Source organism: Paramisgurnus dabryanus, chromosome 13 (genome assembly GCF_030506205.2).
Source record: "Paramisgurnus dabryanus chromosome 13, PD_genome_1.1, whole genome shotgun sequence".
Classification (NCBI taxonomy): Eukaryota; Metazoa; Chordata; class Actinopteri; order Cypriniformes; family Cobitidae; genus Paramisgurnus; species Paramisgurnus dabryanus.
In genome coordinates this window covers 19,103,458-19,116,955 of record NC_133349.1, presented here as the reverse complement: position 1 = coordinate 19,116,955, position 13,498 = coordinate 19,103,458, and the positions used below count along the sequence as shown (strand labels likewise).

General features: G+C 37.1%; 2 protein-coding genes across 5 annotated transcripts; both read right to left on the bottom strand.

Moving 5' to 3' along the window:
• Positions 1-155: 155 nt before the first annotated feature.
• LOC135727743 (uncharacterized) lies at positions 156-3,716 on the bottom strand. The gene has a single exon (XM_065245750.2). The coding sequence runs from the start codon at positions 3,201-3,203 to the stop codon at positions 852-854; it is 2,352 nt and encodes a 783-aa protein (XP_065101822.1). The 5' UTR covers positions 3,204-3,716; the 3' UTR covers positions 156-851.
• A 136-nt stretch (positions 3,717-3,852) lies between these two features.
• pbxip1b (pre-B-cell leukemia homeobox interacting protein 1b) lies at positions 3,853-13,451 on the bottom strand. Of its 4 annotated transcripts, none has more exons than XM_065261039.2 (10): positions 13,343-13,451; positions 11,626-11,713; positions 11,304-11,507; positions 9,841-10,144; positions 8,672-8,911; positions 8,292-8,315; positions 7,609-7,652; positions 7,416-7,532; positions 7,029-7,296; positions 3,853-6,518 (listed from the first exon to the last, which is right to left on the bottom strand). In XM_065261039.2, the coding sequence occupies exons 2-10, from the start codon at positions 11,686-11,688 to the stop codon at positions 5,080-5,082; spliced, it is 2,703 nt and encodes a 900-aa protein (XP_065117111.1). In that variant the 5' UTR covers positions 11,689-11,713; positions 13,343-13,451; the 3' UTR covers positions 3,853-5,079. The 4 variants fall into 4 exon arrangements, with proteins under 4 accessions (XP_065117111.1, XP_065117112.1, XP_065117113.1 ...); XM_065261040.2 differs by having other exon boundaries at positions 7,609-7,649; XM_065261041.2 differs by having other exon boundaries at positions 11,632-11,713.
• Positions 13,452-13,498: the final 47 nt, after the last annotated feature.

The window sequence follows — 13,498 nt, the reverse complement described above, 5'->3', positions numbered from 1 at the left end:
CAAGAAAATTAGTTTTATAAAGACAGCTCAAACTTATAAAAACATGTCTAAAGAAAGAAAAGTGTGTAAAGAAACACAGAATGCATAACTGTGTGCATTTGTTTATTCTGTGAAGGTTTCAAAGCAGAAAAGACAAAAACTATTTGCATCCCAGTTGCAATACATCACAGATTAACCAGCTAACAAATAGAAAATACACATTTCTTTTAACATATAATTAATCAGTGTTGAACTAAAAAAAAAAAACACACATTACAATTTAGTGCTTTGTATGAACCCCTACCTCTAAAAGTACCTTCAATATAGTGGATTGATAAACCCAGCAGGCACACACAAAAGGCAATCTTTATTCATATACTGGCCTGCACGAAAGGAAAGATGAACTTGCATTTTCATTCAAGGATTTGTTTGGTTACAGCATTTCTCTTTAATTAAAAAGGTCAGGTCAACATATAGGCATATTATGTACTAAACATATTCTTTACAGAATCTTTTAAATAAAAGTAGTAAACAATTTCACTCAGTCAAATCAAACACGGTCAAAATAATTTAAGCATGATGGGCTTAACAAAACAAACACTCAAACATATTCTCAAAACAATTACATTCAGTATTTGTATGCAATGTATTAGCCAAGTATCATCTAAAAAAACAACAACATGTATGAACTACTGGAAATGAAAGAGAAAATGCATAGCATTACAAATTAGACCTGGGCGGATTAGTTTGTAACTCTCAAACTTATAATAAAACTATGCTATTCTTATTAATATACCCAGTCAAATACATTTTACATTTGTGCCAGGACTTGTTACATTAAATTGTTGCACCATAAAGACAACATCAGCAGATCAGTCCCATAAAAGGAGGAAATAGAGGATCACGGTGGGCCAGCGAGCAAAGTGATATCCCACTGCCAGGAACATCATCAGACAAATAGTGGTAGCAGTGGCTACAAAGCACACAAACTGCGTGTCAGTCTGACACAACTTCTCCATGGTTGCCAAAAAGTTGCGTTTCTGATAGTGCCAGGTACATTCCTGCTTTTGTGCGTAGATCACCTGCACTTGTTTGGTGCTGTCCGCCCAGTCAAGAATCCAGTTGTTCTCACAATCACACTGGAAGTTCACTTTATCTAAAACAAAGACTGATAGTGCTGGCAAAACATCGAACAGGCCATCAACCAAGACTAGAGGACTGTCGCTGTAGAGACGCAACAGCTGCAGAGATATCAGGTCTTTGAACATACTCTTGGTCAGGAAGCTGAGACGGCAGTTTACAAGTACAAGGATCTGGAGTTGCCTCAGGTTCTGGAAGGCAATTTCAGCATCTGTATTATTCGTGAAATTCAGGTTGATAAGCTTGAGACGCTTCAGACGATGCAGAACGTTGATTGCCCCGTAAAACATAAAAGCTCTTTCTGTGACCTGAATCATCTCGAATGATTCCAGGTTTGGGAAATAAGGTATCACGAAGTCGTTTAGGCATATGAAATAGCTAGAAGTCACCTTTAGCTCTCGGACGGCTCTGTAAATAGAGCTATTACAGCTTAAAAATTCCAATCTTTCTCCAATTAGCTCCAGATCAAACATCCCCTCGGGTGGTGCGGCATAAAAATCCTCATAAAAAGTTGTTCCATAATGCGCATCAATACTAAGGCGTTGCATTTTCGGTGGAAATCGAGTAAAAATCTTATCCAGATGCAATGTGTAAACATATTCCAATCTGCCAAATTCCAATTCACGAAGCTCCTGCTGGTGGCGAAAGGTCCCATCCTCAATCTTTTTGATAAGGTTGTCATTAATGAGGAGGACCTCCAAAGACTTCAAGTATCTGAAATCTTTTAGACTAAGCTGTGAGATCTTGTTTGTACCAAGATCAAGAATTTTCAAATGTTGAAAACCTCGAAAAGCATGAGGCATCAGTGTTTGTATGGCGTTATTGCTCAAAACAAGTTTTTCAAGAAGAGGCATACAAGCAAACTCGTCTCCTTTAACATCTGTCATTAAGTTTCTAGAGAGGTCAAGTGTTTTTAAGGACCATATGGTTCCATTTGCAGCATCACAAAATGGAGCTTCTTTTAACTTCATATCGGCCATCATCAGCATCTGTATCTCTGGTTTTTCTTTCCAAAATCCAAAGTCTATGTCAAACACCTCTGAATTTTCAAAATCTAACTCTCTCAATTTCGTGCCACAATCCTTTAAATCCTCTGCCGTCCATCTGTCTATTTTTATGTAAGAGAGGCTGAGGGAATGAGGACTGAGGCGGGAGATGAGGTGACACAACTCGCTGACATTTGTAGAGTATTTATCCATCACATTACCTCTCAAACACAAATGACCGACTTGTCCGATCCCAGATTCCCAAATTTTGCCCAGCCATTCTCCTCTAAACTCGATTATTAAACTGGAGAGGTTCTGGAACACAATTAACGAATTGGCCTGTATGACTTTGATGGGGTTTCCTGTTAAGTCAAGATTCTGAATTCCAGCAAGAACATTCAATGGCCAGGTCCTTGACCCATCTGGGCATCCATTGTTCATGATGGTTGAAATAAAACTGTCTATCACCTCTAGATCCTTCAGATGGGACATCCCAATGGAAAGGTAACAAAAAACAACCCCAAGGTCCTGTTCACAAATCCTGGATAATTTTATTTTATTAACCTTCGTCAATGGATCAAATAGTCTGCTTGATACGTTTTCGAACTTTACACCTATCAGTGTCAGTTCCTCTAAATTAGCCAAACCAGCAAACGCAAGGCTGTCCATGGCGACAGAACTACACTCTGCATCGTCGAAAAGCATCCACAAATACCTCAGGTTTGTAAGACCTGAAAAAGCATAAGCCTCGACACTCATCAAATTATACCCATTTATTTCAAGAACTTCCAAAGAAGGAAAGTTTGCAAAGGCATTGGCAGGTATTCTTTTGATGTCACCGGAGATACAAAGGGATCTAACCTGTGGGCTGACCTCTGAAAGATCTTTGCGTAGGTCAGTAATGTTGCAGTCTGCGTAGAAACCCTTTCCTGAATAACGGTGACAGTGTTCTGTCCTGGGCATGTCTCTGAGAAGATGTTCCTCGATGGTAAAACACTTTTTATTTATAAGAGCAAACACGACATTGCAGATACTCAAACACAATGCAAATCTCCAGACCCAGCACAAAGACAAGAGATTTGATCCATACACACCCATAGTGTAGAATCCTCCAAATCCAGCTGCATACACAAACAAATTTCCTTGGTTTCTTCAAACTGTTAGTATGCTGCTCTGAATCTTTAACATGCTGCTTGTTCTGACACTTATCTTTCTCTCACTTCTTCTTTCACAGGGGACTTTTAGGTAAATATAAATGAAAACCAAGTCCTGCCTCTTTTGGTCTCTCTGGACCCCCAGCAGTTTGTCTTATCAGATACTAAGCAGGACATTATTTTAACTGTTATATTGTCATAAAAAATGATGAGTCTAAATTAATAACTGAATTTAATTTAGTTCAAAGACTAATTCAAAGACGGCGATACAGGGACACAGCTTATTTAGAGTCATACATGAAAAATCTACTGTAGCTTAGCAAAGAACTGACTAACATTTTCTACAAATAATGTAATGTACTGTATACAGGGTATTGTGTTTAAATAGATCGCACAAGAGGAACCGAGAAAAACACTTTCAGGAACTATACATCTTTGTGTACAGTGCGAATGATTATAAGACAAACTTATCAGCTGCCAAATATATATGGATTTTTCTTTTTTCAAGAAAATTAATTTTATAAAGACGGCTCAAACTCATAAAAACATGTCTAAAAAAAGAAAAGTGTGTAAAGAAACACAGAATGCATAACTGTGTGCATTTGTTTATTCTGTGAAGGTTTCAAAGCAAAAAAGACAAAAACTATTTGCATCCCAGTTGCAATACATGGCACATATCACAGATTAACCAGCTAACAAATAGAAAATACACATTTCTTTTAACATATAATTAATCAGTGTTGAACTAAAAAAAAAACACACACATTACAATTTAGTGCTTTGTGCGAACCTCTACCTTTAAAAGTACCTTCAAGACAAACCCAGCAATGCATCTGTAAAAGCCAGACAGAGAGGTTGACAAGAAAAAAGTTTTGTCTGACAATGTATATAATTTGTTTGATGCTATAGGGAATTCTGAACTGATATTTGTATACAGTATTTATTCACAGACAAAAGGGAATCTTTATTCATATACTGACCTGCAGGAAAGGAAAGATGAACTTGCATTTTCATTCAAGGATTTGTTTGGTTACAGCATTTCTCCTCAATTAAAAAGGTCAGGTCAACATAGGCATATTATTTACTAAACATATTCTTTACAGAATCTTTTAAATAAAAGTAGTAAACAATGAAACTCAGTCAAATCAAACACACACTGGGTCAAAATAATTTAAGAATTAACATATGATGAGCAAAACAAAACAAACACTCAAACATATTCTCAAAACAATTCTATTCAGTATTTGTATGCAATGTATTAGCCAAGTATCTTAAAAAAACAACACATGCATGAACTACTGGAAATGAAAAAGAAATGCATAGCATTGCAAATTAGACCTGGGCGGATTAGTTTGTAACTCTCAAACTTATAATAAACTACGCTATTCTGATTAATGTACCCAGTCAAATACATTTTACATTTGTGCCAGGACTTGTAACATTAAACTGCTGTACCATAAAGACAACATCAGCAGATCAGTCCCATAAAAACACTCTTTGTGCAATGCCTCTGTCTGTATTTGGTTCTGATCCTCGGACGACAAAACAGTTGACATTCAATGTGCCGTTGTGTCAATTGGGCAGGTTGAGTAACATTTCCAAATAAAGTCAAACAAAAATGAAATGTGAAAAAAAACACCTTTAATATTAAAGACTTAAGCCAGTGGTTTACCAGTAGTATTACAAATGCATAGCCTTACTGATATACTAAACAGATCAATATAGATATGCTACACGCTTTTTAGAAATGGCACTCTTTACATTATAACAACAGATGTTTCTAAACTTTCAATACTCCCTTTATTCTTTCACAGGAACTTTTAACCTCTCGCTTTTCTGCTCTTTTTCTTCCCAGTCTCCTCTGAAAGGGCAAACATCTCCATCGCCTCCCTTTCAAATTCCTCCATCTCCTCGTCAGAATCATCATCATCTTCTGCGCTGTCCTCTTCATCGCTTTCTTCTCCATCAGCCATGTCCTCCAAAATATCTGCCACATCTTCCACAAACTCGCTGAAGGGAATCAGATCATGCGCAAACACTCCGTCTGTGAAGAACTCCCTCACCAGTTTACTAAGCTCTTCTTTCCCCGAGGATTGGTCCTCAGGAGTCTGGATCTTCTTCAGGTAGCTCTGGAGCAGGATCTCGAAGTTGTGCAGGTTGACAGGAGAAAGCCCCTCCACATGAGCACATTCTGTCACACCGTTGCATGCCTTACTCTTTCTGGAATTGTGTCGGATCTTCTGCCTCTGTCTGGACCAGTAATCATGGTGTCCTCCGTTGTGTTGCCTCTGGTCATTGTGGCGATGAGAAGACGTCTGGTCTGACTGTCCATGCTTGTGTTTCTCGCTGTTGCTCCGTTCCTTGTCATCTTTGTTTCGTTTCACCTTCTCATTGTGACCTTTTTCATATTTATGGTGGTATGCCTTGTTCTTTTTTTCACTCTTATGTTCATCTATTTTCCACTCTCTATCTGTTGACTGCTCCTTCTTCTTTCCTGTCCAATGATTTTCCTCAATTTCCTTTTCTGTAAACCCTTTGTGAAATTCCTTTTCTCTTCCTTTCCATTTTTTCTCTGTTTTATCATTCAATTTTCCCTTGCTTTTGCCATTTCTCCACTCCTTTTCCTCTTCTCCTATATCTTTCTCCTTCCATTCTTTCTTTTCCTCTTTCCAGTCACTCTGTTTGTCATTCTTTTTCCATTCCTTTTCCGTTTTCCAATCTTTCCTCTCTCCTCTCCGTTTCCATTCCTTTTCTTTGTCCTCTTTCACTTTTTTGTTCCCAGTATCCTTCCAGTCTTTATCATCTTTCCTACTTTCGTCCTGTCCTTGATGTTTACCCTTTTTTATCTTTTTCTGTTCTTTACCTCCCTTTTTCTCATCCCACTCTTTAAAGGCGTCTTTATTTTCCTTTCCCATTTTAACATCACCTCGGTTTTTGTCTTTTTTCCACACTTTCTCATCTTTCCACTCTTTGGTCTTTCCTGCTTTTCCTCCTTCTGGGTTGCTTTTATCTTTTTTCCAATCTTTCTTTTCTTTAGCATGTTCTTCATCCCCCTCTCTCTCATTAATTTTCTTACCATCTTTCTTTCCGCCTTTGTTCTTCTTCAATTCTTTTTCTCCCCCTTTTTCTTTCTTCGCACTTTTTTTGTCCAAATACTTCACATTCTTTGGATCCTGTGGTTCTATGGGTGCTTCATTCCTGATGTCTCCACTAGAGGGCATCCCAGAGGTGGCAACAGGATGTGTAGGTTCTGCCCTCACTGGAACACAAACAAAATGAAAAACATCATGAGGTAATTTTCTTGTCTCTTAAGTGCATGTGTGAGGAAAATGTTAATGATATCTTCCATAAGAAAAGCAAAAAAGTATTTATACTTATATTTATATAACTTAATTTGAGCAAAATTTAAAGCAACACTAAAGAGTTTTTGCTCTTTGCTCCCCCTACAGGTTAGAAGCGTAATTGTCAATTACCCACTGTTGTAAATACTGCAGCATAGCTGGCTCTGATTGGATTGTAGGTCTGCCGTAAAGCAAGTTTTTGTAGTTTTCACTCGAACTACAGGACCACTACCCGACGGTTGAAAACTTCTTTAGTGTGGTTTTGGCCGATAGAGGGCTGCAAAGCGAATTTGAAAGTGCCGTTCCCCTGTTTCGAGTGGATGAACGACTGAAACTTTTTTGGAAACGTTATTTTAAGGTAAAAAAAACTCTTTGGTGTTGCTTTAAAACCCAATGGATTAAAATAAAAGTGGGAATGTGTTGTTCACCTGTGCTCTGTGTAAGCTCTGAAACTTTACTTCTCAGATGCTCCAACTCTCTGTGCAGTGATGGCAGAGCCTCCAGGTCTTTCTTTGCTCTCTCACTTTCTTCTTTCATTCTCTCGTTCGCTTGCTCCAGCTCTTTCTGAAGAGCAGGAAGTCTGTCTAGCTCTTCTTTGATCAACTGATAGTCTTTCTCCAGCTCTTCTCTCTTCATACGCTCTTTCTCTCCCTCCTCTGCCAGACGCTGCACTGTTTTCAGTTCACCTTGATGTTGCTGAGTTCACAAATAAAGACCATTGAAGAAACATTATATCAGGTACAGTAAGTGTTTTATTCTAATGGTCAGAGAGGAAATGGAAAACAAAAAAATTGTATGCATGAACAGATCTGTACCTCGAGCTGTGCCTGCAATGCCAATATTTGTTGATCATCATTTGCCTGTTTGCTTAAAATATCTGGAGGCTCATAACCAACAGGTGTGTCACTGGAGACTTCAGGATTCAACCACTCCTGTCACACACAAGCACATATTTAATTTACATCTAAACATGACAAATAAAAGTAAACAGCCATGAGAAAACCTGACCTTATTTGCTGGATCTTTAAACTCTTTAACGTCAACATCACCTTCTGAGAGGAGAAAGTGGAGAGATCAAGTAATATAAAATCACACAATAGCACATAATCAGACATCGTCAAGGACAATGGGATGAAGATGGGAAAGTTCAGGACTGACATAAAACATTTCACATATAGCATTCAATACAGACAGTGAGCCAGCAATCTTTAATTTAGAGACTGAAGGATCACATGGCATGCTGCTTCAGCAGTGATTATTCACTTCAATATGATTTAATCTAATATGATCTTTCATTCACTGATGTTCAGAATTTGACATCACAGAAAATTAAACAAAATATACAGCTAGATATAGTTTTTTATTACATTAAAAATAGTGTTTTTATAAATGTATTAGTTATTAAATAGTATGTTCTTCAAATATAAATACATACTGAATCAAATGCATATAGCTTTAAAATATTTTATACTTTAAATACTGAGTAATTATTAAGTAAATCATAAGGTTTTCAATATTTTAAAATATTTTGAGTAGATTGCAAAAAGACACGCAGTGAGTGATGATCAATTAATATTTAGCACACAGTTAGAAAAATAAAAGGCACATGCATTAACCATTTACCAGCAAATAACCCAAAGCATTTTATTTCATTAATCTTTCAACATCAAAAACACTCTTTCTTCTCCTACCATCATCTGAGTCCATGAGCACACCTGTGGAATAACACACCTCAGTCTCAGACACAAATTCAAGTTCACTCTCTAAAACAGACCACACCAAATTGACAGTGCCCTTTGTCACATGACCCTTTATGAGACGTACTATATAGGCTACCAGTTTGTGCTGTGGGCAAAATTGTTTAGAAGTAGCCTAATAAATGTGTCAACTACTGTAGATCACACTTATTTCTTCTAAACTAAATTATGTACTAGTTCATGCAGAAGTCTCCAGTGGCCAAAATTGTAGGAATTAAATAATAATAATAAATGCATTAAGTGTGAATCAAGAACATAACTAATATATTTTTTTAAAAGTCTGTATAAATGTCCCGATTATGAGTCTTACTCACCAGAGAAGAAAATAGTTCCTAGACCTAACAGAATGACAGCTGCGAAGATGCACTTGTTTAAAGAAAAGACCTTTTCTTCCTCTCTTTGTGGCATTTGAAAGTCTTCCTCCTCCCCTTCTTCGTCATCCTCTGCATCAGCCTTGCCCTGGTCCAAAGAGCCCACGTGGGTGATCTTTCTCTTCCGTAAACTATCTCCTTCGTTCTCTTTTGCTTCAGACAGTTTTACATCCGGCTTGAAATCTACAATGATATTCATCAGTTATAAATAGCATGATAAGGCAATCAAAACAAACCCATTTCACATGAACTAAAACAGAAGCTAAATAGTAACAGCTGGATAGTACAGCAGCTATGTTATTATTTTTGTATACAGCAATTTAAGTTGGACTTTTGATGTGTGCATATACTGTAGTAGCAAAAGGCATTTATTCAAGTAGCAAGTGTCAATCAAGGACTTTGCTGCTGTACCATGGCTGCAGGAGGTGCAATGATATTACGCAGTGCCCGAAAATAGTCCTCTTAGTAACTTTCAATAGCAGGGGACTATGTTCGGGTACTGCACAATATCATTGCACCGGCTGAAGCCATGTTACAGCAGCAAAGTCCTTGATTATAACGCCAGAATAAGAGTATAGTTCTTAGCCATATCTGCCTAGAAAATCGCAACTTAATTTTTAATTGGCTTATAAATGATTAGAGGGAATGTCTGATTTATCAATGTCTGATTTGAATAATTCACATTACACAATTACAGCGTACACGCATGCATTTGGCTAGTTGGGAAATGCAACTATAATTTTTTATGTTGTATATGCATTTTCACTCCACGTCAGTATTCTACCTTAAGACTGATTTTGTGACAATGATTTGGGGCTACACTCCAATACAGAGAGACTTGACGAAATTACTGACAGGTGTATATACAGCAAAATGCATTGCATTCATATTAAAACAAAAGAAAACAACCTGTCATTTTCATTAAACTTCTCCCACATTCCTGCCAACCAGACTAAGGCTCCATTCTTACCTCGTCCGATGCAAATATATATATGTACATATACATACACAGAACAGATATAGACATTTAAAGTGTTTTTAATTTATGAAAATATGAAATCTAGGTTTTATAGAGTACATGTTTGTGACTGGTATCATATGACTTGGCTCACCTTCTGTTCTGGTCTTCTTTAGATGAGATTCTTCTGATATAGATAATCCCTTTCCTTGATAAACTGAAGCAGGATGTGTGCTTGATCCAGAGGTGGAGCTTATATGCGTGTACGAGTCAGAGTACGAGTCAACATCAGTGCCGGGAGATTCTTGGCTCTCTGAATGATCTGTAGAGGTACCTTGTTCCTGGTGATCAGGGGTCCAGGAGCTGAGGTCCTCAACAGTGCCACTGACAGAGGTGGGGTCTTCATGAACTTCTGCTGCATTTAGTTCCGCTTGATCTTCTGTCTCTGAAGGTTTAACCTGGTTAACATTTGGTAGATCAAAACTTGTTTAGCATGATCAGGTTACAAGACGCAATAGCATTATTCCAACATGATATAAAAATGCTTCAAAGAGCATCTTGTGTGCCTTAACCTAAGTGTCTTAACTTTTGTGCAAATAAGTGGTCAATGTCACAAATTTGCTAATTCATAAATGGTTCTATATTAATTTAAATTCATTACAAAACATTTGGTTTAAATTTTCAGTTAAAATTTTAAAGGAAAACACCACAGTTTTTCAATATTTTATTGTTTTCTTACCTCAACTAATACAACTAATACAAATTAATACATACCTATCTTTATTCAATGTGTGCACTTTTAATCTTTGTACAGCGTGTCATGAATGTGTTAGCATTTAGCCTAGCCCCATTCATTCCTTAGGATCCAAACAGGGATGAATTTAAAAGCCACCAAACACTTCCATGTTTTCCCCATTTAAAAACTGTTACATGAGTAATTACACAAGTAAGTATGGTGGCACAAAATGAAACGTGGCAATTTTTAAAAGCAGACAAAAAAAAAAAAAGAGAATTATATTGTATGGCGTAAGAGCACTTAGTTTGCACCATTTCGACCTCCGCGCGCAGTCTAATAGGAAAACATGGAAGTGTTTGGTGACTTAAATTCATCCCTGTTTGGGTCCTAAAGAATGAATGGGGCTAGACTAAATGCTAACACATTTAAAAAGCTCTGTACAAAGACTAAGTGCACACATTGAAAAAAAGAAAGGGATGTAAAAACATATTAAAATATTGAAAAACTGTGGCATTTTTCTTTAAAGTTTCAATTTAACAAAATGGCAGTTTCCCAGACAGGGTTGAGATTAATCCAGGACTAGGCCTTAGTTATATTAGGGCATTTAAGTAGTTTTACAAAAAACAATACCGGTGTGCATCTTGAGACAAAGCTATTGATACAAAAGATATATGATAAGATATGTCAGTACATGGTGTTTTAAATTTAAGGCAGCTCAAAAATGCATTTTAATCTGGGACTAGCATAAGCCCTCTCTGGGAAACCGCCCCTAAAAGTTAAATCCCAAATTTTTCATGTGGTCATTAGCCTGGTTTCCATTACAGATTTGCATACATTTTTTTTATTTTATTTTACGAATAAGTATTCATTAGTTAAGGCACCTGAGATTCTGGAGGATGAATTTGCTTTGGGTCCTCTGACTCATGGCCTTCAACAGAATCACATTGTTTCAGCAATGGCCCTTCAGTGGAGTTTTTCACCAGATCGGTGTCGTCCTCTTTTGAGGCCTTAGGTGCTGTTAAACAGGCTGGATCCCCCTCAGCCTTAGTCCCATCAGTTACTGAACCCACATTCTCAACTCCAGCCTGGTGTATATGGAAAGAGACCATTATTTATTACCTTATCTGTCTCTGTCAAACAAACCTACACTCCTCCACTCAATTTATTTTCAAACCACAGACACTTTCCATCCACAAAACAAACCTTTACCTCCGGGGTAAGAAGAGTCCAGCTGTTGCCACTGGCACTGTTGCTGTTTGCAGACATTGCCCCCAGTAGCTCAGTCCAGCAACTGTAAAGCACAAAGTCAAAAGCTTTGTTTATACAGGATACATAATGTATTATTTATTTTTGTGATGACAAAAAGCTTAAAACATTTGTACTATTGTACTGCCTTTTCAGCAATGTACAGTTGTATACAGTTTAAATCAGACATTCAAAAGTAGTTGTTTACGTATTTGTGAGTTCTTATTTAAATTGAACATGAGTAACGATAGTGACTCCCCTATAGACCCCTATCTGAGAAAAGCAGAGGGACTGAGAGAGTCCTAACAAAAGCTGGAGTTGCATTGAGTTTGTTTTCACTTCATTAGTATTAGCTTGGTGTTTCACTGGTTACACTATGGGTATCTGGGCGAATAAATGCTTTGGCAAAGAACTGTGTGTAACTAAGGATGTCAGTCAAGAGAAACAGCACTAAAAGCATTAATGAAAGAGGAGATTGGAAGATTTACATTCACACTGAGAGCACTGAATAAAACAAAGCAATACAGCTTACAACTACTGTAGGATACCAGTGAGAAAACAAAGACAGATGTGGGTTACTTATCCAACTGGGTCAAAGACTGTTGGTTCAGTTATTAATCGTGAGCTATTCAAAAGTTTCAAATATTTTCGATAATAAAATGACTATTCAGTACCTATGGAAATTCAGTACATCATGCATGAACCATGAAAGCATATGATCTAAAAAAATGGTAAGCAAATGTCAAAAATCAAAGTTGTCTAATAACCTATGTAACACTTTGTGACACAGTTCACTCTCTAAGGATCTTTATCCTTTCCCAGTAATTTGGGTCTGCTAATAATGTGTCTCCTCAGAGAGATTTTTTGAATGTAGCCATGAGCCATGAGAGATGTGAGGATACAAATGAAGGTCTGAAATAGCAAAAGCTAAAAATAACACAGAAAGGCACAGGGTGCTCTTAAATGTGTATGAAATAAGTGTGAGAGAAGTTTGGTAATAGTGAATTATATCAGTATGCAGAGGAAAACATCACTTTTAATGTTATAAAGCCACGACGTATTCACTATGGTAGTTTTCTCTGAATAAAAAACAATTATATTAAATTTTTTTTTTAATTCTATTAAAATGAATAGTGTGAATGTCCCATACTGACTTAATTCTGATACAAATGATAATCAAGATGATGATTATAATGATACCTATAATAATGAAAAAAGTACAATACTATGGTGTTTCAGTGGAAACGCTAGTTACCGTGGTACGTTTTAAAGCGTTAATACAAGGCTATTTTTAATACGCATGGGAAAGCTTTATTCGTTTGTCATTGTCAGTCTTATCTTTTCTCATCTTTCTCTGAAATAAATTACCATACAAGGAAACATTTCCTCACGTAACAAGAACATCGCCACAAAGATTAGTGCTATGCGACTAAACCCTGTACTTTATGACATATGTGTTTCACTTATGTTAGCAAGTATATGGCCATATGTTCACATTTAGAGCAGACAGTTGTCAAAAGGGGAGTGTTCCGTTAAAAACCGCAAGCAAATAATGTCGCCGTTTACATACAGCACATGCCGGAAATACAAAGAAACAAGCGTAGAAGTTTCACAAACAGAAGTTTTGATTAAACACAAACAACGTAAAAATATACAGCATCAAACACAGCCCTACCTGAAAACCCTTCTCGCCTGTAATATTGCTTTACACACCACTCTCTCTCGTGTCTTATGCAAAGTTGCAAACTCAAGCGTGCAGTTTTGCCGTCACATCTCTGGTCCTGAAGATTCCGACCAATCAACACTTGGCGTTCAGCTGTGTCCCGCCCAC

What these genes read in the sequence shown, in the direction of transcription:
- LOC135727743 (XM_065245750.2), bottom strand. Translation starts at nt 3,203, where the DNA reads ATGGGTGTGTATGGATCAAATCTCTTGTCTTTGTGCTGGGTCTGGAGA.
- pbxip1b (XM_065261039.2), bottom strand. Translation starts at nt 11,688, where the DNA reads ATGTCTGCAAACAGCAACAGTGCCAGTGGCAACAGCTGGACTCTTCTT. An exon ending in TTCTTACCCCGGAGGTAAAG is followed by an intron (nt 11,508 to 11,625) that starts GTTTGTTTTGTG and finishes CATATACACCAG; the next exon opens with GCTGGAGTTGAGAATGTGGG. An exon ending in AAAGAAGACCAGAACAGAAG is followed by an intron (nt 8,912 to 9,840) that starts GTGAGCCAAGTC and finishes ATATCATTGTAG; the next exon opens with ATTTCAAGCCGGATGTAAAA.